This window comes from Amblyomma mixtum, chromosome 3 (assembly GCF_055824585.1).
Source record: "Amblyomma mixtum isolate Tamu chromosome 3, ASM5582458v1, whole genome shotgun sequence".
NCBI classification, from domain to species: Eukaryota; Metazoa; Arthropoda; class Arachnida; order Ixodida; family Ixodidae; genus Amblyomma; species Amblyomma mixtum.
The window spans coordinates 193,783,767-193,807,078 of NC_143014.1; the positions used below are offsets into that span (position 1 = coordinate 193,783,767).

Below are 23,312 nucleotides of genomic sequence, written 5' to 3' on the forward strand. Positions count from 1 at the left end.
ACCTTTGATGCAGGCTGTCCTTGTGAATGCGAAGTAGGTGATTGTGAGTGTTGCGACTGCTGCTGTGGGCCACTGCTACACAGCGAAACAACAAGAAGCCAGAATATCGCACTGTTCAGAGTGTGCACTCCATTTAAAGCCAACAAATCCAAACCAGAGAGAACCTAACCTGTTTTCTTCGGGTGACTTCCCTTTCTCTTTTCCTGCACTCCCCCATCCTTGGCCTCCACTTGGAACTAAACTGATATTAGGATTGTTTCCACTATTCTCACTCTTCAAACTTGGAAGGTTGACAGGAGGTGGCATGCGCCTCCCCGCACCAACTTTCCCCAATGACTGTAAGCCATGTTTGGGGGCCGCTGTAAAGAAATAAAAATGCACCCGGTAACTTGCAACGAGATACAAACGTTGCACGCATCCACACCTCTTCACTCATCAGTAGTGTCCTCAATCAAGCTTTTTAGATTACAGATTATATCAGGTGCATTCATAACAATGGCTGCATACAAACAGTACAACTTCTACCACGTTACAGCTCAACCTACAGAGCGTACACAAAAAAAAACAAATCAAGTGCTCAGTACAGAAAATGAGCAGACACCCATCAACTAACTAGCAAGGGTAGACCACTATGCAATAATGTTTTGAGCATTAAACATCCCAAGGAGACTCAGGCTGAGGAACACCGTAGTGGAGGGCTCCAGATAAATTCGACCCCCTTGGTTCTTTAACATGCACTGACATCGCACATTACGTACATGGGCCTATAGAATTTTGCCTCTATCGAAATTTGTCCGCCGCAGCCGGGATCAAACCGACGTCTTTCGGGTCAGCAGCCGAGTTCCATAACCACTGAGCCACCGCAGCGGCTCCTACGCAATACTAGAGGTGTGAATGCTATACATACTGGCCTTAAAATACATTGCTAACACAGCTCCTGATGAAAATATAACAAGCACTTGAAACAACTTGCAGTGTTGCAATGCTTAACGCTCAAACAACACCTCAGCTGACTCACCCGAGGTTTTTGGGTTTTCTAAGCTTTTTCCTTTGTAGATATTATTTATGTCCAATGCCAGATACTTTGGCTTTCCTTTCTCCCCCTTTGAAGGTAGCCCCGGAACCGTGGACATGCTGACGAGGAGAAGTCATTGAGCACTTTGCTGCACTGCACCCAGGGAACGGTCCGCTCCCTGAAAATTAAAGAAATCAACCTTGTTACACATTAATTAAGCAACCAGACCACGTGTGAAAAAAGTATGCTGCTGTTTTTATAACCTGGGCACTCATGTTAACACAAGTTATGGGGAGGACAAGCAAAGCAGATGAAAAAGCAGCTGTCAGCTCCAAAAGTGCAAAGCATTTATTTGTAGTTAACACATCCTAAAATTAGGCAGCTCCTCAAAAGCAAGTTTAAGAAACATCTTCGCAGTTCACCATAGTGAAAAATCCATGTCCAGCCAATTACTAATATCTGCATCATGGCTTCACTGCAAAGGATGATGGTGCCAAGCATAAGTGCATAAGTCTCACTATCACTGGTTTTGCACACATATTCCAGACCCATAATGCCTGAATCACAATGATTACTAGAGCTTGGTTGTAAGGCAGTTACAACTAAAGAAAACTAAGAGCCCACAAATAATCTTAACCAGTTACTCTACTCCATCTAAACTCGGTATCACACTTTACAATTCAACAGAAGTATTACTACTTCACGTTCGGGCATTGCAGAAAGTGCTAGGCATTTTACAGCAGCACTTTTCACCACTCCACGTCTACCATTCGCGAGCCTTCAGACTTTCAACTCATTTTTCAACCCTACCAGCAGCTAAACCAGCGATTCACCACGGTACTGATTAAAATTGTGTTCATACTTTGCCCACGCATATTTGATGCTAATAGGGCTCTATCAATAACAAGCGGTCCGCTAGAAGTTAAGCCTCTCCTGGGTTTCACGTGCAGCCACATTACTCTGCCCTCCACAAATGTTTTCGATCGTCGGACCATTCAATCTTGGCAATGAATTCTTCACACGCCTAAATTTCGTTTCCGTCATGCGCGATCTCTGAACATGTCCAGGGCATTTCCGCAGCGCCCACAGCTTACCGCTACTAGATGTTACTCAATTGACCTAACGTGCAAGTTAGCAATTCTTCAAAAGGAATAAACATTTCATTCCCAATCGCAAGCATGTCAAAGAAGCAGGGTTGGCTGCAGTACACTCGGGCATGTGTATTTATACAGCAGACCCCAATGTAACGCTACCGGACAAGTCAATGCACCCAGCAACAGTGAGGCGAGGCCGATCGCCCTGTCCGCTTAATACGCACACGCAGATCCGCCAGTCTCACGAAACCTCTTCGAGTGTTCCAGAAAATCCTGCTGCTCAGGGCTACAAAACTTAACGCACAAGAAGGCACCACAACACCAATGTCTTTCAAAACGTCATGCGTGCGCAGTGTCCCGAGTGACAAAAGGCCGAACTGCGTGTTACAAGCTACACTACTATGAATCGGAATAACTTCACTTCATACTCACAGGTCCAATGAAACAGCGCATAACAGAAACCTAATGCCACCCGCAGCGCAAATGACGCACAGGGCATCTGAATAGAAAGCTACCTACCTGGTGCAAGGAAAGGACGACGACCGTTACGGTCCTTACAATGAATCGAGGCCCCGGTGCGATTAGGCCTAGATTTGCAGGCTCAAAAATAAAAAAACTTCACAGAGTTTTCCCCCACACACCTAACTCTACCAGACTTCTCTTCAATACATAGACGCCCTGTGCTAGGAAGAGTGGTGCACGGGGGATGCAAACTGCAACTTCAGAAAGACATTACTCCGCATTTGAACTACCCATACAAAAAGCCAACTTTCAATCGCGCTCCTTCCGTGCTAGAGCGACGCTACAACACAAAAATATTTACGTACCTCGGCCCGTCCTTATGGGTTCTGTATTTTAGTAAGATGTGTCTGTTCTTGTGAATTTTGCAGGGACGGATGGAGGCAGATTTCTGACAATTAGTTCAAAGGTCGACTCCCCCAACTCCAATCCAAAATGGCGAACAGGGACGATGCAGCGTTTAATAGCTGAAAACCATGACGTCACGTATGGTGCCTCCCATAATGCATTGCTGCATGGCAAAAGAATGCAGTGGGTGTCAGGCTCGTGAGGCAGGCACCAAAAAATTTATTTTTAATGTTTTGTGCATAGCAAGACGAATTATCTCAAACTCAGGTTCCCTGCGTATATGTCAATAAGTGCACATATACCGCTCATAGTGTGCAACTTGCTTTCATGATATAACGTTTTCCTTTTGCTTACCCTTTAGAGCAGCCGTATATTCAACTTCTGGTTTCGTTTTTGTAATAATTGGTCCAAGAAAAACTATCCAAATGGAACCATTTGTGACACTCTTTTATTCACCAAACTACCTGCATAATTGCGCATGCACTAGTCACTCTATGGCACCTCTTCTCACAAGAACAATAAGCTGAAATAAAGCGGCAGGTAGCGTTAGTGTGAGCTTTTGGTTTTGGCGCACGGTGAAAAGCATTGCGTGTTCAGTCATTCGGTAATACATTTTGCTTAATACAACCCGGTCGCGGTTCCAACCACGACACCAGTGTAACGCTTCCAAAATAGCCGCCACGTACTCGAACGCGCGCCAATACCTGCATGCATGCACATTCTATCCACTGAGCAAGGTTCCCAGTCAGACATGTATGCAGAGAAAATAAATGGGTTGCTGCGAGGCATGGGTACCGTCGTGTTCTTCGATGTGGGCAGTCGGCACTGCATCGGTGACAGCTAGGGGACAGTCGGTGTCCATTTCTCGTGCTGCACAAACTTTCGGTCATGTAGTACTTACGCATAATCCTTTCAAACAGCACGCGCCCTGAGGACGCCCTCGAGCTACTGTAGCAAAAAGCTCTCATGTTCAAAAATACCCGCGCAGGGTGCTTCCCGAACAACGCTATAACAAATCGTCTGCGTGAGGACATCACATGTTGCATCTTCAACCAGCACATTTTCCACATAAACGTATTGCACGAAGAATTGCACGAACTCTAATCGCGACATTTCTCACTCACGCAAGATATTTGTGCTCGTCTTCCACGCTGTGACCTATATAGTTCTCAATGTCAGGCGCAATCATGCATGCACTGGAAACGTGGAATTAAAGCGTTAGTATTTTTTTTTCCCTGTTGCTGGCCGTTTTGCGTTCTATATCGAGAACGAGCTGGACGACCAGTGGCAAAGCATCGTATATACACACACACCTGACATCGAGTTATCAAATATGTGTTCTTTCTCTACTTCATGGGCGCACAGGTCTGCGAAAACAGCGATTCTTGGCGTCTGTCCAGGTTAACCAGGTGAATCTGCAAGGCACTTTTGCTGTTCGCAGATTGGCCGCAACACCATGTGCTACGCGAAGTGAGAACTTCCATTGTAATAGTCAAGATGTCCATTCACTTTCACTAGTGTATATGTATAGTTTATTTCCTGGGGCACTGAAAGCACGCGGCACCTTGATCAGTTGCTTTAAGATGACTGGAATTCCAAGATCAGGTAAACCTGGTCCTAGTAACCCTGCAAAGGATTAAAATATCACGATCAACGGCTGGATTATGAACATCGTGACAATTTCGCAACTGAAGTATGCATGCTACCGATTCGCTGAGCATTCCCTTAAGTATCCAATCTTCGTTAGTGCTTTACAGATCACGAATATACGGTTATAAGACGGCAGCACCGGTTGCTGATTGCAAAAGTCGACGAGTACGCTCGCGACTTAACCGGCACTGCACTTACATACAGTGCATATTGAGCTCCCTCATTAAATTAGCACACGAACTTACATATTGAGCTCCCTCATTCAATTAGCACACGAACATTCAACCAATGGCACGATTAATTAAACGCCTAAAGATGTATACGAGAGCTGGTAAAACCATCTATATACGCCAGACTATACGGACATCGTACAGACCAGGACATATTCCGCAGCTGGAAACGTCTGCGCATGAACTCAACTACTACATTAGGATAAATAAAAGCGTGAGGACTTAACTTTGAAAGCACAGTGCTTTAAGTCTGTTGCTCTGCTTTTCATAAATATGCACGTGGTATTTAAATGCAATGAAACATATATGCAACCAAACAATCCAGCGCGTCCTTACTGGACGGAAAGCGATTGATTTACCATGAAGCGTTTCGCATCACAGCGGCGCCTGGGAACCATTTGGTGCACGATTTGAGGAGCTAACGAAGTTTCGATAAAGCTATGATACAAATTAGTGTAGCCAGTGTAGATAAAAAAAATGGTCCTACTCTGTGATCTATCCATAGAGTCGACCATAAAGTTTCTTACTAATTACTAATAGACCCTACTAATAGCCTAATTCTATGGAATCGACGTAATAAAGACGGTGGACTCCTTCCTCCTTGCGGTCGACCTAGTGGGACGAAATTGAGGGGTGTACGTACTGCCGCGATTTTCGCGGTCGATAACGTAAACTGTGTTCAAGTTGCAAACGGTGCCTTCCTCCTCGGAGCGAAGGCCCTATTCATGGCCCTATTTAATCCCTGCCAATGATGAACGCTTTGCCCAGACGAAGACAAGTCCCCTTGTCAAGCAACCTGAGGTTTTCCCCTCCCTTGTTCATTTTGTGATCTTATTAAACGCACGACCACCTTGCAGCGAAATCAGTGAAACAGATGCATTAAAAAAACTATTTTGACATAACAATCCAATCGATAAATTAAACAGAAAATAAACAAAAAAAGGAACGTTTTTTTTATTTATTTAAAGAGAATGACGACGTAAACGGCAGCTTTTATTGGCTGCTTCTAGGTGGCGCCGCCATCCGAAGTAGCCTGAAATTGGGCCCCGGAACTGCTGAAACTATAAAAAGCGGAGTGCAGAGTTTCCCAACTAGTACCATTTGACTATGACCTCTGCTGTTATCACCATCACCAATTTCTTTCTCTATGGCATCAACTTCAGCCGTTTCAGCGGCAGCCGGGGCATCGCCGTCAGATATTGCTCTATGGGGTAGAAAACACGTGCTTTGGGCTCTCTGGATGCTCTTTGGACTTTGGCGCTTTGACTTTATGTTGGTGTTTGTGGAAGCTGGGACGGGTGATGTGTTATCTTTCGCGTCTACTGTGCCATAAGCAGGTCGGTGTGGTGCTCAGGTAGCCAACTGTACTACGTTATAATTATCAAATCGTATGCTATTCACACATGTGAATGATGACCCCTCTTAGGTTATTGCAGAGGGCTAATGCAGCTTTCAATCGCATGTGCCATTGTAGACCTACAATGCGAGGATGTTCAAGCGATGATGGCAGGAAAAAAGTCGATTCTTCTGTCGAGAACGTTTCACCGGAACGCAGGACATTCAATATTTTTCGGGATGAGTTCAAAGGCTACCTCAAGCCTAAGGGCTCTGAGGCACCAGAGCCGATATTTCCAAAAGAAGTGGACATTCTCGTGGTTGGTGGAGGTATCATGGGCTCGTCCGTTGCCTACTGGCTCAAGCAGCGAGCTCCCGAGAGTTTCAGTTTGGCCGTGTTGGAGCGTGATCTGACGGTGAGTACTTTGCCGAAGAACGGTAACTCTATACATTGATTTTCATTGGCGCTTCGAAGACGTCTCAATTTCATGGCGGTGTGCTTTGCACGAGAAGGACACTAGTTTCGTGTTGTTGTACATACATCCCCCCTCTTTATTTGGAGTAGCTTCCAAAAACACATTTGGAATAAGTTAAAATCCAACTTATTCCATTTGGCCTTCAGTTGGTTCCGATTGCTTTTGAAAGTTCGTTTGTCATTTTCGACCGGGCCTGATCGGCACTTTTTAGTGCGCGTTTCTGTGCCTTGGGTTGGCGCAGCCCAGAGTGAATAACTGGTACAACTGATCTTACTTTTCGCAGTACACCCGATCATCCACTGTGTTGTCAGTGGGAGGAATTAGGCAGCAGTTTTCATTACCGGAGAACATCCAGCTTTCTATGTTCAGTGCCGAGTTTCTGAGAAACGTCAAGCAGAACCTTAGCGTGTTAGGTGAGTTCTTCACCTATATTTGATGGCATGTAAAGGCTGGTTCACATGCAAGCGACAGAGCGAATTGAGCGATTGAGCGGTGCGTCGCAGCGAAAAATTTTCAGCTTGGAACCTCGCCACTCAAGTTTCTCCATCCTCCGGGAGGACTCAAAACAGGTTTTTGCGCCGCGGCGGTAGGATTCGCTAGCGTTTTCGCTTGCATGTGAAACAGGCTTAAGTAACAATTGCAGCGCGTTTTAAATGAGCCTTCATGATCTGCAGATTTCGACCCACCTGATATACGGTTTCAGCCACATGGTTACCTGTTTCTTGCCTCTGAGGAAGGAGTGGACCAAATGCTGAAAAATGCTGAGCTGCAAGAGTAAGTCTTGTAGTGTTGATCACAGGTTGGCTGTGAAAACTTCAGTACACATGCAGAAAAACATCTTTTTTCAGGGCACCTCATGCAAAATTCGGCTCTTTCCTCGTTGGCGTTGCATAACCTTCCTCGCAGTGCCGCCCCTCCTCCTCCGCTCTAAGAGTGTGTTCGTCATATTTTCCCGTTTTCGATTGTTTACTGGATGTTTCTATTGCACTGATCTGTGCACCTTGTTTGAATTATTCGTAGTGGCGATTTGGGTTTTCTTATAATGTTTGCACTCCTTACTTTGCACCAGAGGGAAATAAATTTGTACGCAGTTGACCTAGTGCTTGCCACAGTCCTAGAAGAAATGCATCCAGCTCTGAAAAAGTCTACAGAGAGAATAGTGATGCTGCATTAATTTCTTGCCTTTTCCCTCGAATGCCAAATACAACACTTATCCGGACGTGGTAACATTTTCGTGGTATCAGTATAAGTTCAACGCGGGAAAACCCATGTCGCTACTACGAATAATTCAAACAAGGTGCACAGATCAGTGCAATAGAAACATCCAGTAAACAAACGAAAATTGGAAAATATGATGAACACACTCTTAGAGCGGAGGGGGAAGGGCGGCGCTGCGAGGAGGGTTATGCAACGCCAACGAGGAAAGGGCCCAAAATTCGCCTATTAACCCTGTAATGCCCCTCGTATTACCTGTACATTGAATAAAAATTTGAATAATTTTCTTTTGTGCTCACAGAACTACATGAATTTTTAACATACTTGAGGAAATGGTCTTTTCCAACATATTTATCAAAGCAAGGTGAATACGTCAGCTGCCAGAGATGCTGGAGGCCTGCTGAAAGATCAGTCTAACCTTAATCCCAAAACAGCCTAAAAGTACTGTGCTCATAATGCTGTATTGGCAGATGATGAAGCAGGTTTGAATTTTGATCTTGACTTACTCTATGCACCTGCATATTTTGAGCAGTTTTATAGTCCTTAGACATTCGGAATTCTTTGAAATTAGATATATTTAAATAAGCTGTTAACATCATTCTGGCAATAAATTTCAGAGATTTTTTACGTTTCTGCAAAAAAAAAAGATTTGTGATGATTAATTTCTGGAAGGCCATAACTTCGACCCGTTTTCGATGCCTGGGCATTACAGAGCTAATGTTTAGCCTTTGTCCATAGTGGTGTTTGCTGTTGAGCCACGTTATGGAATACTGCACCTCTTAAAACTGCAGATCTGTGCGGAAGTGAGGCCAGAGGTGTGCTCACCCCACATATTCTAAGCTGCATAGTTCCCGTAAGTGCCTTATGACGCAAGTCTACAACAAATCCTATGGTTTGGATGCTTCATTGTAGCTCAGGACAGGGATTCTCATGGTGAGTTCCTGTTTTACTGGAAATGCCATGTATCAGCTTCAGAAGAACTTGTATTGGCTGTAATTGTTTTGAGCTAGCATTTAGTTGGTTTGAAATCGGTTGTCATAGCACTGTGACCCCACCCTTACGCCAAACTGCGCCAGACCATATAAGCTGTGCCATTGTGATAAAAATAAGGGAAAATTGCGCCAAACTGCACCAAACTCGTTGCTTTCGAATTGGGCTGCACCATGCACCAGCAATTGAAGGGAGGTGCAACCTTAGTTGTCGCCGCCTTTTGAAAATGTGAAGGTCTGTTGAAGCCCACTTATAACTGTCACATGGAATTCCTTCCTTACGTCTCGAAGTTTTCAGTTATTGGACGCATAAAAATGGGATCATTGCAACACGGACCTCCATGGCCTACTTTTTAAGCTATATATGTGCGAGCCACCATTGGTCCAGCGATGTTTTGGCGCGCGTTTTCGAGCTGCTGACCATTTCTCTCTTGCTTTGAAAACACTACCATCACATGCATCAAGATGGAGGCCGATTGCCGTCCTCGGGATTGTGCGTCTTTAGAGTGCACCTTTCTTTGGCGTGATTACGACTGGCCAGCTGATTAGGCCTAGTGTGAGTGAAAAGACCGAAGGTTGCATGCAGTTATGATGAAAATATCACTTGGAAGTGGTGTTCACGCGCAGATATGGTGGTTTCTGCGTATACGGCCATATATTGCACATCGCATCTGCAGAATATTGTCTGCTGAGCGGTGGCGAGGAGCAAGCTTTCAATGGACCATTTGCGGAAATCTGTAAGTCAGCCTCTCCTCAAACGTTTTCCAACAGAAAGGTTTCGTTCCCAGACGACACTCTCGCATTCTTTGTGGAAGCTAAAAGAGTCATATTCCCCCTTCTGAGTACAATGGTACAATGGTACTATATAGAATAGGGAATCGCAGTCAACCTTCTGTAGCACTGCAGCAGAGGCTATTGGTAATAGAAGGAAATGGGCCTTTGTTCCCGTGCTGGCAAAAGTGGGCGGCCTCATACTGGACTTTCTTAAAATTTTCTGCTGAACAAGTTAGACCCTGCAGTACCGTCACTCCAACTTCCTCCCGTCACCCCTCCGCACCCCTAGCCTCCTTTTCCTGCCTAGCCATCCAGAGTTTTCATTCCCACGATGAATGTGAGAGTGTCATCTGGGTTCAAGACCTTTTGGTTAGAAAGCTATCCTTGCAAAGAAGCTGACTGGCAGATTTCCGCACAAGGTCACTTAAGAGCCCGCGGCGACGCTACGCGCGGTGGCCCTATTTCAACCCACGGGTGGCAGTCCCATTTGAGCTATCTGTTTTTTGTCTTTTTTCATCATTATGGGGTTCAGTGTGGTTTTCCTATGTAAAATTTTCGCTTGGCGAGGAAGGGAGGGGCTTTATAAAAAAAAAGAAATTCAGAGCCACAAATCAGCACACATGAACTGTGCCCACGAGTGCATGCAAAGTACATACCCTTGAAGCGAACATTGTATGACATATTTCCCAAAGGTATTTCCTCTTCAGTTTTATGTACAGCATGAAGCTTAGAATTGGAGACCTGTCTGGTGCTGCTCTATGCCAGTAGTGGAAAATTTAATGGTGTAACACATCACACTTTGCATCACTTTTCCAGCATTGTTTGCATGCCTAAGAGATTTAGAAACTAAAAGTTGAAAAGTGCTTCTAAATAAATGTTTTACTGCTCCAAAGTGCTCCATATTGGAAATTTTAGTGGCCCAATCTGCTTCTGAATCGACATTCTTTTGCTCCAAAGGTCTCCATATTGGAAACTTTGGTGCTGCAAAAATTGCTCCAAATTGCATTTTATCAGTAGCATCATGGATAACAGCATGTTTGCAGTGCACGACTAGTTTGACATGGTTGTGTTTGGGTCTGTTGTAGATGGCCGGCAGGTGATGTCTGAGGATCATGATTCTGCATAATATATGGCTCCCGCTAAACTGTCACAGTGCAGGTGGTGAGAAGAGGTTAAGGCAAATCAGCAGATTTTCACTGGCCTCCTGGTTTGCAAACACAGCAGCCATTGCAACATCAGTGGCGTCAGTGAAACCTATTGCTAGATGCTCTAGTTGTGCCGATGTTCAGTTGCCATTCACTTTTGTGGATCAACATGCTTCAATGGCTCAGTGGATTTGGCATTCGGTTGCTGATCCTAAAGTTGTAGGCTCGATCTCTGCCTTGGTGGCCACATTTCGATCAAGGGGAACTACAAAAAAATGCCTGTGTGCTGTGCGATGTTAGTGCACATTAAAGAATCCCATGTAGTGGGTGCATGTCACATCCAGAAGCTCCTCCTTGTGAGTGAGGCACCATCCATGTGAGCAAGCCACACAGCATTGCTGGCTACCAGCCGCCGCGCGTCGCTGGTTACCCGCTGCTGTATAGTATCGCTCTGAGGCTTGCGCTTTGAGGTGCGCGTTCTTCGCAGACCTTATTTGGAAATGAAGGCACTTGTGTTACGCTTCCTGTTCTGGCTGGTCATCACTTCCTTGTGGTCCATGTGGGACATGGTGTTAGAAGCGCGATCCTTCGAAGCCACGCGGTATTCACGCTAGCGACAAGTCAGCTACGCCAGTGATAAGTTGAGGAAGGTTGTCTGCCAAAACTGCTATGTTGGAGGAAGACGTCAAGTCAACTCTACAGTTCAGTGGTGCAGGAATTCAACCGCCACCGAAGTTTTGACTTAGCAAAGTCCAGCACTTAGAATGGGAGTTCCAGTTTGAAGACTGTCGGTATGCTTCAGCACCTCACGAAGCACTGGTTGAAGTTTAAGTCTAGACATTGCTATTTGCAGTGGGTTCCCAAAAAAGGTAGCTGCGTCCTTGACACTCTAACGCCGAGTGCTGTAGATTGGAGCTCGCTAGAAGAGATGAAAACAAAACTCGCCGAAGTTCTCAGTGGTTCGCCATGGTGCACACGCATGCCTATTGACGCCTTAAAACTAACTTACAAGCGAACTCTCGCGCTCAACACAGAGCCACTGCACCGCGGCTATCGAAACCATAAAACCTGTTTCACGTGCAAGCGAAAACGCGAGAGATTCCTGCCGCTGCGGCGGCTTGAGTGGTGAGGTTCCAGTAAAGGTACGGGCATACTGACGGAAAACCGCACGCTGCGCGCTGCCAGCAACAAGGCGCTTGCCGCGAAACCTGCCGCAGCGGCGAGTTGCTCTGCCATGCAGCGAATGGGTCAAGGAGCCGTTTACGGCGGCTTGTCATGTGCCTCGAAGCGGGGAGACCAATCAGGGGCTTCCGGCTTAGTCACGTGGGGAGCATCTGTGGCGCCGCCTTTTGGCTCCTACTAAAGTTACATGCCAGCGGCGGCGTGTGCTGAATCACGGACCTCGACTGGTTTGGCATGAAGAGATCTTTGCACACCAGTTTGTTACAAACGAGGTAGCAGCACCCCACCGCTGCCACCAGTTTGTTACGGACGAGGTAGCATGGACGTGCCCCGGAGAGCAAAATGAGGGACGCCTGTGACGAGGCTGCTGGGAAAAGACAAAGAAGAGGAATTTATACAATATTTACAAGTGAGCTGCAGGAACGCTGCATCGTGACAGCTCAACACAAGACCATCATGACAAAAGAGCTCTTCGGCCGTGCCGCTGCCGGCTTTTTTAAGAGTTCTCTTCCCTAGGGTCCCTAGATGGGGGCCGGGTTTCACTGGCACCAATCACCGACACGCACGCACTCACTCACTCCCGAGAGATCACGCTGTCGTCACGCGCTGGGAGAGGGGAACGATGCCAACCACGTAGCGCAGACGCCGAAATGTCCATGAGCGGCGTTCGCGCGCATTTCGAACGCGCGTTCCCACTCGGTGTACGGGAAACGCTCGCTCAACCGGGCAGACGGACGCGGCTTCCGTGGCCATCCAGGCGTTCACCCAACGCGCGTCTCGGGGTTTGTCGGCGTTTCGCTGCTGCCATGTCGTCGTCTTCCCCAGGACGAAGGCGAGTCGTAACAGACTGCCCCGCCGGGGGAAGGAGATCCCGATGGACAGGGGACAGCATCCGCTTTCGTTGTATATATAGTCATTTTTTGTTTTCAACGTACGCATTCAGCCGTTTTTTCAATCAATGTGTATATATTTTTAACACTACCAACCCCGAAGAACTCCATAGCCAGCTTTGTCTCGCGCGGTTCCGAATGATGGACATTCGGCGCTTCTTCAAGCGTCAGCGGTTGTCTGACGAAGCGTTATCCAAATGCGCCCCTGCAGATTCTGGTGTGATATGTGACAACGGTGTAGCATTTGAACAGAGTGATGCAAGCTTTTATCACCGGACAGTAGCTGATGTCGTCGACTCCATGGAAGGGACTCTGTCAACAGTGAGTTCAGGTAATGCAGCAGGCCGAGATGATTCCATTTCTCCTTTCTTGGGATTTAAGTCCGGATTTGACCAGAGCGATGCAACCTTTCATCACCGGACAGTAGCCGACGTCGTCGTCTCCATGGAAGGAACTTCACCAGCGAGCTCCGGTCACGCAGTAAGCCGAGACGATTCCCTTTCTCCTTGCTTGGGATCGAAGTCCGGAGACAACATCAAGAAAACAAATAACTTGCCTCAAGAATATGACTTAGGAGAGTTTCTAGGCAAAGCTAAACTCACTGGCATACCGGACTTTTTGAAGTTACGTCTTCTTACTAAGCCATGGTCACCAAATGTTACATACGATTTTAAGAAGGATGTAACACCTGGAAAGAGGCCTTTTCGACATCAATGGCTGGGAGATTACGCCCCCTGGCTTGCGTACTCAGCGACAGCGAAAGGCGCTATTTGTCGTTTTTGCGTCATTTTTCCTCCACGTGTTCACCGGGGTACTCAAGGAAGTTTTATCGTGCGCGCTTTCAGTAACTACAGAAAAATGCACGAGGCGTGCAGGGATCACGTAAAATCCCAATGGCACCAGGAGGCAATGACGGCCTCACAGAACTTTATGGATGTGATGAAAGGCAAGCAGCTACCCGTTGTAGAGCAGCTGAACAGAGCACTCCACGCGCAAGTTGAAAGGAACCGTGAGAAACTATTTCCAATAGTTTCCACCATTGTCTTTTGCGCGACGCATGACTTGCCAATTCGCGGCAAGCAGTCCGATAGTGGAGTCTTCAATGATCTGCTTGACTTTCGTGTAGAAGCTGGAGATACTCTACTTCAGGAGCACTTCGCTTCTTCTGCTGGCAATGCCAAGTACACTTCTGTCCGCGTCCAGAACGAGATCATCACAATCTGTGGCGACATCCTGAAAGAGCAGATAGTTACCGAAGCTAACAAAGCGTTTGCTTTTTCCGTTCTTGCTGACGAAACTGCAGATATTTCAGGAAAAGAGCAGATGTCTATAGGCGTTCGCTAGATGTCTAAGGCGGGAGCCGAAGTGTGCGTTCGAGAGCAGTTTTTGGGATTTGTAGAGCTGGAGCAATTAAACTCCGCTTGCATCGCCGCGGCAATCTTGAAGTTTTTGACGAATGTCGGGCTGATTCTTTCGAACCTCGTTGGACAGGGGTACGATGGATGCTCTACAATGGCTGGAAAAGAAGCTGGAGTGAACAAAATTATACAAAAACAGTTCCCGAAGGCACTATTTTTCCACTGTGCAAGTCACAAACTAAATCTCGTCATCAACGATCTGAACGACGTCTCTGAAATTCGAAACACAATTGGCATAATCAAACAAACCATAAACTTCTTCCGCGAGAGCGTACTCCGGAGAAAATTGGTGCCGAACATTCCGATGCTGTGTGAGACAAGATGGTCTGCAAAATATAAGTCTATTAGGATCTTCTCTCAGCATTACGTGGCCATAGTCGAAGCACTCGAGGAGCTCGCGTCCACGGAATCATGCTCGAACGCTGCAACTAGACAACGAGCTCACATCCTCTACTGCGCAACAACAAGCTCATCTTTCATCGTCTGCTTGCATATTGTAGCGAAGTACAGCGCTCGGCTCGAACCAGTTACGAACATTCTGCAAGGTGTATCCATGGACTTCCATTCTGTGCATGACCACATCACTGAGCTGCAACGTATTTTTCGCGGCCACCGGACGAACGCTGTAGAGGAGTTCTCTAACATCATGAATGCAGCAAGGGAGGCAGCCAATCACTTAAATGTGGTGATATCTGTGCCAAGACAAGTCTCTCGTCAGGCCCACCGAGACAACTACGGGATTCAGTCGCCGGAGGAATACTACCGTGTGGCAATATATGTGCCGTACTTGGACTCCCTCACTGCTTCTTTAGCTCGGCGCTTTTCTGAAAGCAATGAGAGGAGCTTCAAACTTCTCCAGCTGCATCCATCAAAAATGAAGCACTTGAGCCGTGTTGAGTTCGCTGTTCTCGCCGAAGAACTCCAGTGCTTTTACGGCATCGACAACTTCAAGGAAGAGGCCATCTCTTGGTACGAGATGTGGTGCAACAAAACTGGGGACCCATCAGAAATAACTTACTGCGAGCTTCTACATCAGGCCAAGACATTCTTCCCTGGTGTTGCAAAAGCCATTGAGGTGGCTCTGGCTTTGCCAGTTACTACCTGTACGGTCGAACGCTCCTTCAGTACAATGAGGAGAGTGAAAACGTGGCTACGCTCAACGATGACAAACGACAGACTGGACGGCCTTTGTATGATGAGTGTGCACCGAGAGCGTGTAATGAAGCACAGGAATGAATTTATCACCCGTGTCATCACGCAATTCGCCCAGAAAAATCCGAGGCGTCTACAGTTGCTGTTTACTGACTGACTGTCGTTGCGTGTTTGTGAACATATTGTGCTGTGTGCTGGTCATCAATCCGGGTGTGTCGAGAACCCGTATGCAGCAAGACTGAGCACTCTTCTCCACGAAGTGATAGTATCTTTTTGCATTTTTATTAATTTTAATTGTTTCTTCGTTGATAAACTCCAATGTATCTCTCCTAGCCACGCTTTAATTTGCTGTTTGTAATTTTTCTTTCATGTGTGTATTTTACTTATTTATTTTATTTATTTATAAATAAATAAATTTACTCCGCAAATAGTGCCTTTTTGCTACGAACATAACCCCCCCCCCCCCCCCTCCGGCGCCAACAGCCAATGGGGCCCCCCCCTGCAAAAAATTCTGCGGACGCCCTTGCACAGCGGTGCTTTCCTGCATACTTCTCACCGCCGGTATGGCCGTCCCTCTTGCGGTGGAAGTTGCACCGCCAGCGGCGTGCTCGCATTTTTCTGCTAGTGTGTTTGTACCTTAAGCTGAAAATTTTTCGCTGCGACGCGCCGCTCAAACGCACAATTCGCTCAGTCGCTTGAACCACCTCTGACATGTCAAATGCGTCGGTGTAGTGGCGCGTCGCTGGCGGCTGTCCATCCGTGCACATGACGAGTGGGTCCATGCTGCCAGACGTTGCACACGGTCATGATGCAGGACGCTCTAATAGATAAAGGCTGGTTCACATGCAAGAAAAGTGATTCGACAAATTGAGCGAAGAGCGGCGCTGCGTGCGCTGTGAAGTGTTTCGCGAGCTTTTGTTTCACATGCTTCACCACTGTGCATTTTTTATTGCTGCGAAAACCACTGTTGCTGGCAAAGATAAGTGCTTGCAACCGGTTTTGGTGGTCTGCAAACACCGAAAAGCCTGCATTTCTTCTGAAGAACTTTATATTTCTGTGTTCTTATGTTCATGTTTTTCATCCTCTTCACGTTTTATTTGATGTTGATGGTACATAAATATGACTGGAGCAGTGTGCATACTGTGTGGTTGATAATTGCATATTGACAGGCATTGAAAAATATTACTAGGGATGAGGGAAGACCACTGCCAGGTTTAGACTTTGGTCACGCAGTTAGATTTTCTGGTTGTAGGGCTGTTTTTTTTTTTATCATGACTTCAGCTCAGCTATCCTCTCATTTAACCCAAGTGTCTGAAGACCCACAGATGAGTACAGGGTTGTTGCTGACTGCATTATTTGATGAGCTAAAGGAATAGGTCTTTCTTGATTGAACCTGTGCAACCTTGTCATGGCGTTTGATGCTTGAGGGAGGTTGACATTGTCACTTGCAGAATTGCATTTTTCTACCAGTACAGGGAGTGACAGTTGCTCTAAGCAAAGATAAAGTGGTGTCTGACAGTTCTAATTTATTCCTTGAGTTGGCCTCCTGTCTGGCTGCAAAGTACTGTGTATCTTATATATGTTGGGGAACCTTCAAAACATAGATATTAAATATTGATTTAATTTACGGTAGCTGCTGCTTTTTTATTTTTTTTTAGGCCTTCACTTTCTCTTATTGGCATTAAAGGGGCTCTGAAACACCTTCCGAGGAGAGCACATCAACTCACTCAATCAGTGCATTGTGTTGTCGTGGGCACCTGAGCCAAATAATACACTTCTAAATGCAACAGAGAACCCACAATAATGCGTAAAAGTTGGTGATCCCTTGTTGCACTGCTCCTGTGTATAGCAATTCAGGGATGGCTATGGTTAGATTCTGTCAGATGTGAGGCATCTACCATGGCTGAGGCCAATAAGTGGCGTAGCTCCGGCGGGTAAGGAAGCACCACCCCTGGCAGTGGGGCTGGTGGAGAAGTGCTGACCTTGCAGCATGCATGAAGTGATGTGAGGAGAGGGAAAGGCACGAAGACACTGAAATTCAAATTTTGACTACAGGTAACTCAGCTTCTACAAAGCGCATCAAAAAAATTCTTGCTGGGGGATGTTCGTGAAGCAGCGTCCTTTAACATCACAGGCATACGGCAACTTTATAAGAGCCCCTTTCAGAGCTCCTTTAAAACAGAGTGCTGTGAATGCGGCCATGGCTGCTAGCCTTACTTTAACACGTTCGCTGCGTCGTGGGTCACCAGTGGGTCACATCGTATATTTGTACTGTGCGGCACGAATGCTGAGTGTCGCTGTGAAGCCGTGGGGCAGCTCAGATTTTTAAGAGAGCTTACGAAAAACACCCGCACTGCAACTGTCACCTTGCTTTTCTCTGTCTCGTCATTGTCGTCCACATCCTTAAGATGAGTGTAAACAACTAGCCCAATGCAGCGTACGAACACATCCCAGGTTGCCATTGCCATCTATTGTCAGTGCCAATAAGTTGACTTCTGTGGAGGCTCACTGGTGGGTCATACCGCTGCCAAGAAAATTTAAGGGTGGCCCAGCAGTGGGCCACAAAGCACAGGGATTAGGGCCCCAAAAATCACTGCCGCAGTGATTGTCTTAATGTATCAGAAAGCTTGTCTTTTGCCTTTTCTTGCAATTTCTCCATGTGGCAAGTTAAAGTGCATGCAGAGTGCTGTTGATTTACTAAAAACATGGTCACTGACGATACTGTAATATTGTTTTTTTTTTTTTTTTCATTTTAGTATATTTCCCCAAGTGCCTGAGCTTTATACAGCCATAATTTGGTGAATATGAGAGCTGGAAATCTATTGTAAAGGAACTTCCAGCAATGCATAATTGAAGGTTGAAAATGATTGTTTGATGTGCTGCAACAGTGCGTTTACTTCAGCGCAGAAAGGAGAGGTGCAGTGTGTCAGTGCTCTTTTGTGCAGGCTTGGGCTGTATTACAGCTGCTTTGGACTCTTTGTCATCTAGCTAAAGCTGTTAAATTGTCGCAGATTTTATCATTTGTTATGTTGAGTGCACAGTTTGAGGCCTTTCATGCTTTGTATGAGTACATTTGTCGCATTTGGTCATTTCTGTTGCATATCAAGGGACCTGGGGGCAAAGATTGAACTCCTCAAGCCTGACAACCTTCGTCAGCATTTTCCTTGGCTGAATACTGAAGGCATCGCACTTGCATCACATGGTACGTAATCAGTGTGTAAAAGATATCAGGAAGAATGAGTATTTTGCATAACGTACTTAATCTTATTTAATAGTTTTCTTTTTTGATGCTTTTTGTGCATTTAAATTTAAGAACATATTTGCTAATTTTATTTGCCTGTAGAATTTTGGAGGGCATAAATATCGATGAAAGCCATCGCTATTGTCAGTAAAGCATGTTCACTTGCGAGTAGGTACCTTTTAACAAAATTGACTGCAGGGTTTCCCTGCTCACTGTTTTAACAAAAGCATGGTCTGGAGTATTTGGCTCATCATTAACTTAAAAAAAACCTCTCCTGGCTTAGACTGGCAATAGCTCACGGAGCTGCGTTGACTATACGCTACTGCTTGCTTTCATATTTAACGGAAAAAGGAGTGAAGAGCTGTTAAGAAGTTAGGCTGCGCATTTTTAACAGTACTTCTGAGTAGCCGCTTCAGCATTCACTAATGCCACTGCATTGCATTCTCTGCATCGAATTGTTTGCTTAGTCAGTCCATTGGTCGGTCATATGTTGTTCTGCAAATAGTGTACTGAGGCTGTTTGTGTGGAAGAATGCTCAGTGAAAACATTTTAACCAGATTAGAGTTTTGGTGGTAAGACTATTTTTTTTTTAGTTTTACCTGTATATTACTTTCATGCATATTCATTTGCGCTAGGCTGATGGTAATGTGAAAGGAGAAGACAGAGTAACATGTGCATATTTCTTTACTGGTAGTCTGTGGCCAGCTACTATGCATCCGCAGGCTTCCATTCATTTTCCCAGTCATGTGTTGCTTGCCAGCCTGAACTAGCATTGTTCTGCATTTAGTGCTGTCTGGCCTCTCTACTTCTGCTCTTTCTCTCTTTCTTCCCTGCTGCTTTGTGTAGTACTCTCTCCTCTGTATTGCCTTGAATGGCACCATAAAAGCTTGATAAGCATAGGCATTTACAGGGCCCTCCACTTAAGAGGGGAGGGAGTGCAAGTACCGTAAAAACCCGCATATAATGCGAGGGTTAATTTGTGGGTAGCAAGAAAGAAAAAAAAAAGTTTTCAAAGGCATCTAATGCGAGTAAGGAAGGGCAGTCAGCTCGAAGGTGCAAGGGAAGTCGTGGAAGCCGAACACCCTCCGATTATTTGTGTACGCAGGCACGCCGGATATGACGCGTGTAGTGCAAGCGGCAGGTACAGAGGCGCCGTGCTCATGCCCACTCGCGTCCTGCGCCGCGAGCATGCGCAGACCGGTTCCGGCATACGCGCTGGCACGCACGCATCGGAAGTGCCCATCGGAGCTTTGGTGATCATCATCGCCTGATGTACCGGTAACGTTGAGCGTGTTAGATATCCCGCATTTCCTGAAATAACAACCGGCAAGCTCCTCGGAAATGCTGGCTCAAGCGTCTGCGATCCGAATGCACAACGTGGTTGGAGAGGCTCATGTCTGGCGGCAGTAGCTCCAGGTTCTCCCTACTTTATACAGACAATGTAGCAGCGCTTAACGCGGTGCCGATGCTTTCGCGATCTGGATGTCATGCAAGCTGCGATCGTCCTTGGCGTCGCTATGTCAGGTCAGCGTAGTGAAGTGGCGTCGAAATCAAAACTAACGACCAACGCCACCACTAGATAGCGCCTCCTCTCGCTGAAAGGTGGTGGCGCTCGCAGAGCGCATTTGTGCACCCACTCCGCTCAGCGAGCAAGTGGGAGTGCTTCTGTGCATGCGTGAAACGCTCAGACGGGAGCGCGCGAGTGGAACGGCCTCTCGGTGCCACTCCCAGGTGATCCAAGTGGAACGGCGTGACGAGCAGGCCTCGCATAAACTGCTAGTCTCGGGCGGATTTTGACCGAAAATTGTTTGGATCCTCATAAAAACCTTGTATTATAAGTGGGTTTTTACGGTACTGTGGCACTAGAGTGCAAGGAGTTTGCTTGTGGGCCATTATATGTCGTTTTGCATAGTCAGCTTTCCACACCTGGGCGAGAGGAACTCTTGTTCTACCCCCTCTCCCCGTAAATTAAGGGGGCAGCAGGGTCTTGCACCGAAAATTTTTATTAATAAAATCACAATTCTGAAATCTTCAGGGATTATGATTATTTGTGTGTTGAATCGAAGTACGTCATTAAATTCCACATATAACAAGCCCTTGTGCACTTAAGTAATATGTTATGCAAGTTGTTTGTTGAGAGCATTTAAAAATTGATGCTTCCGGAAACTTGTTAAAATGCATGTCACTGGTTTTTTTGGCATCAAGGAATGCACGATTGGTAGGAATATTGAGTGTATCAGGGATCCATTTGAATAATTCTGTGATGCCATTATTCTTGCGCCTAAAAGTGTGCTATAAAAGAAGCGAAGAACGGTGTAAATGGGAACGCATGCAACGGCATGAAAGGGTAGACGTGGGTAAACGGCCGTATTGCCCAGCGCTGCCAGCAGTCTGGTCAGCTAACTCGTTATCAAAGATTCTGGAGTGACTCTAGATATCAAATAGAAGAAATGGGGCAAGAGAAGATAAACGATAGAGATCTTTCTTAATGGAAATAATTGTCAGATTAAAGGATGTAATTGAAGACAGGGCAGAAAGCGGAGATAGGGAATCAGTGTAGAAATGAATGGGCTTAGAGGAAGTTGCTGTTAATAGCATGAGCAACAGGAGAATGAAAGGCAACAAACTCAGCGGCATAAGCAGTAGAGGGTGGTTCTAAAGAGAGACGATGCGACGTATAAAATATTTTGTATTGAGCTAAGAACAACAAATGCGTCACGAGCAGAATGATGGCTGAGAGACCCATCGGTGTAAATAAGCAGTGCGCGTCGACAAGAAAAGTACAAGGCTTCTTGAGAACTAAGTTGAAAATCAAATTTAAATTTCAGTGATTGATGGTCGGACCAGGGATTAAGTGGGTTATAAAATGTATTACCTATACTACGGATTGCCGTAATGTGAAAAGCATGAACTCTGCACATAACTGGTCTAGATAAATATGCAATGGAAGAACGTTTGCAAGAACATGAAGAGCAGCGGTTTTTGTAGGCACCAGTAAGAGCGAGAAGTGGAATTCGTTGGAGCGCATGTTCGAAAGATCAGAAACAACCTGCTGTTTGAAGTATATAGATTTCCATGGTGATAAGGACTCTAGGAGCCATGCAGCCATGAAGGACATGTATGGGCTCAACAGCGTACGAAAACTGGAGCCCATTGGTCACATTCAAAAGCGTGTTTGCTGTAGATTGCGAAAACTGAAAAAGACCACATGGGGTATTGGAGGCGAAGGAAAGCAAATGAATGCTTTCACTGATCACCTGCAGAAGTACTGCGGCATTGTTGCTAGGTATAATGTAGGAAACCTCACAGCTAGCAGGCAACCCTAGCTGCCTTGTTCCACTGCAGCTCCACTGACAGCCAACCAAGGCATAGACTGTGCTTCGTGGGGCCAAACAGCTGATGCGGATTCAACAGTGTCAGCTCTGGGTCAAGGGACCTATAAATACAAGGGTGGCCTCCAAAACAACCTTTTGAACAAGGTGAAAGATGTATACAGTGACCTGTGTTCAGATGAGCTGCTAAGAAAGTGCCTCCATGGGAAGATTCAGAATGCAAATGAATGCTTCATTGGCCTGATATGGCAAAGGGTTCCAAAGAGTATCTATATATGCCTGCCAACCACTTCAACAAAGGAAAAACAGGCAACTTTGGATGTCTTGCGGCAATTAGGAATTGAACCTGGCCTATTCACAGTGAAAGCTTGCTGCATAAAAGAACACTGTCGTCTCAAGAAAGCATTTCATCATTCTTCTTATGGCACAAAACAAGTTAGAAAAACACATGCAGAAAAAGATGGAGAAAGCACTCAAGGAGAGCATTAGTATACAAAGGCTACAAAAGATCAGTATAGGTCACATGAGTCTGGAAAAAACTGCAGCATAACTGCTGCAGGCTGGCTTCATCAGGCTGGCTTTAGCGTTGCAAGAAATTACAACAATAAAGTAGTGATTATATCACTGCTTTTTTTATGCCTCCTGATCTTTGGCATCACATCCTGTTTTGCCTGTTGGCAGCCGAAACAACACGAGAAACGAAGTTCAGTTATAAATAACTGAAAGGTCGTTAGTATACTAACGACCTTTCAGTTTTTTTCAGTAACGAGTTTAGTATACTAAAGTATACTAAACTTATGCATACTAAAATAAAGCATCTTTATAAAGAAGAAAGCATGCAACTAAAAATTTGGTGTCCCTATTCCTTTTAAAGGTAAGGTTGGAGGAGTACAAGGAACCTTAAGAAAGCATTTACATCACATTGCAAAAAATGGTAGCTACATCCCTAGTAGTGTAGATTAGTGCTAGCTTGTAGACCTTGTGCTAATTTGTGGCATTTGCTTTGAATGCTGCTGCCGTGCATGAAAGTGTGGTGATTGTGTTTTTGTTTTTGGTAGGTTACAACCTTGCTTGATGGTGTGAGAAATGTGCTTGCACAGACATGAGCACCTTGTTGTGCAGTACGTTTGTAGGCACTGTTTCTAGAGTGTTCGCCTGCCGCACATTTGTGGCTCTGGCTTCTCTCATATGTGCAGTGCTCAGAGCATGATGCTTCACCTTGGCTGCATTCATGGCCCTCCCGTAACGCGACTCGTGCCACAGCGCTGCTGGCGGCTTGATCATAACTGCTGCACTTGCTGCTGTGC

At 45.9% G+C, this 23,312-nt stretch overlaps 2 protein-coding genes and 1 long non-coding RNA gene across 10 annotated transcripts in view; 1 reads left to right on the forward strand and 2 right to left on the reverse strand.

Annotated features, from left to right (window-relative positions):
• The window catches only part of LOC149353154 (uncharacterized), a 99,471-nt gene extending 96,368 nt beyond the window's left edge, over nt 1-3,103 (reverse strand). For all 8 annotated transcript variants that reach the window (XM_089582341.1, XM_089582345.1, XM_089582339.1 and 5 more), the window contains exons 1-4: nt 2,937-3,103; nt 1,019-1,193; nt 170-359; nt 3-75 (exon numbers count right to left, since the gene is read on the reverse strand). In XM_089582341.1, coding sequence (XP_089438467.1) covers nt 3-75; nt 170-359; nt 1,019-1,133 — 378 coding nt within the window. In that variant the 5' untranslated portion in view covers nt 1,134-1,193; nt 2,937-3,103. The remainder of the gene's footprint in view (nt 1-2; nt 76-169; nt 360-1,018; nt 1,194-2,936) is intronic.
• Nucleotides 3,104-3,402: 299 nt separating this feature from the next.
• LOC149353156 (uncharacterized) lies at nt 3,403-5,333 on the reverse strand. Its single transcript, XR_016289572.1, has 2 exons — nt 5,216-5,333; nt 3,403-4,602 (listed from the first exon to the last, which is right to left on the reverse strand). It is a non-coding gene; the product is annotated as an uncharacterized LOC149353156 (long non-coding RNA).
• Nucleotides 5,334-5,945: 612 nt separating this feature from the next.
• Nucleotides 5,946-23,312, forward strand: part of LOC149353157 (FAD-dependent oxidoreductase domain-containing protein 1-like) — a 42,308-nt gene continuing 24,941 nt past the window's right edge. Inside the window, exons 1-4 of the mRNA XM_089582347.1 lie at nt 5,946-6,607; nt 6,951-7,080; nt 7,342-7,441; nt 18,540-18,634. Coding sequence (XP_089438473.1) covers nt 6,266-6,607; nt 6,951-7,080; nt 7,342-7,441; nt 18,540-18,634 — 667 coding nt within the window. The 5' untranslated portion in view covers nt 5,946-6,265. The remainder of the gene's footprint in view (nt 6,608-6,950; nt 7,081-7,341; nt 7,442-18,539; nt 18,635-23,312) is intronic.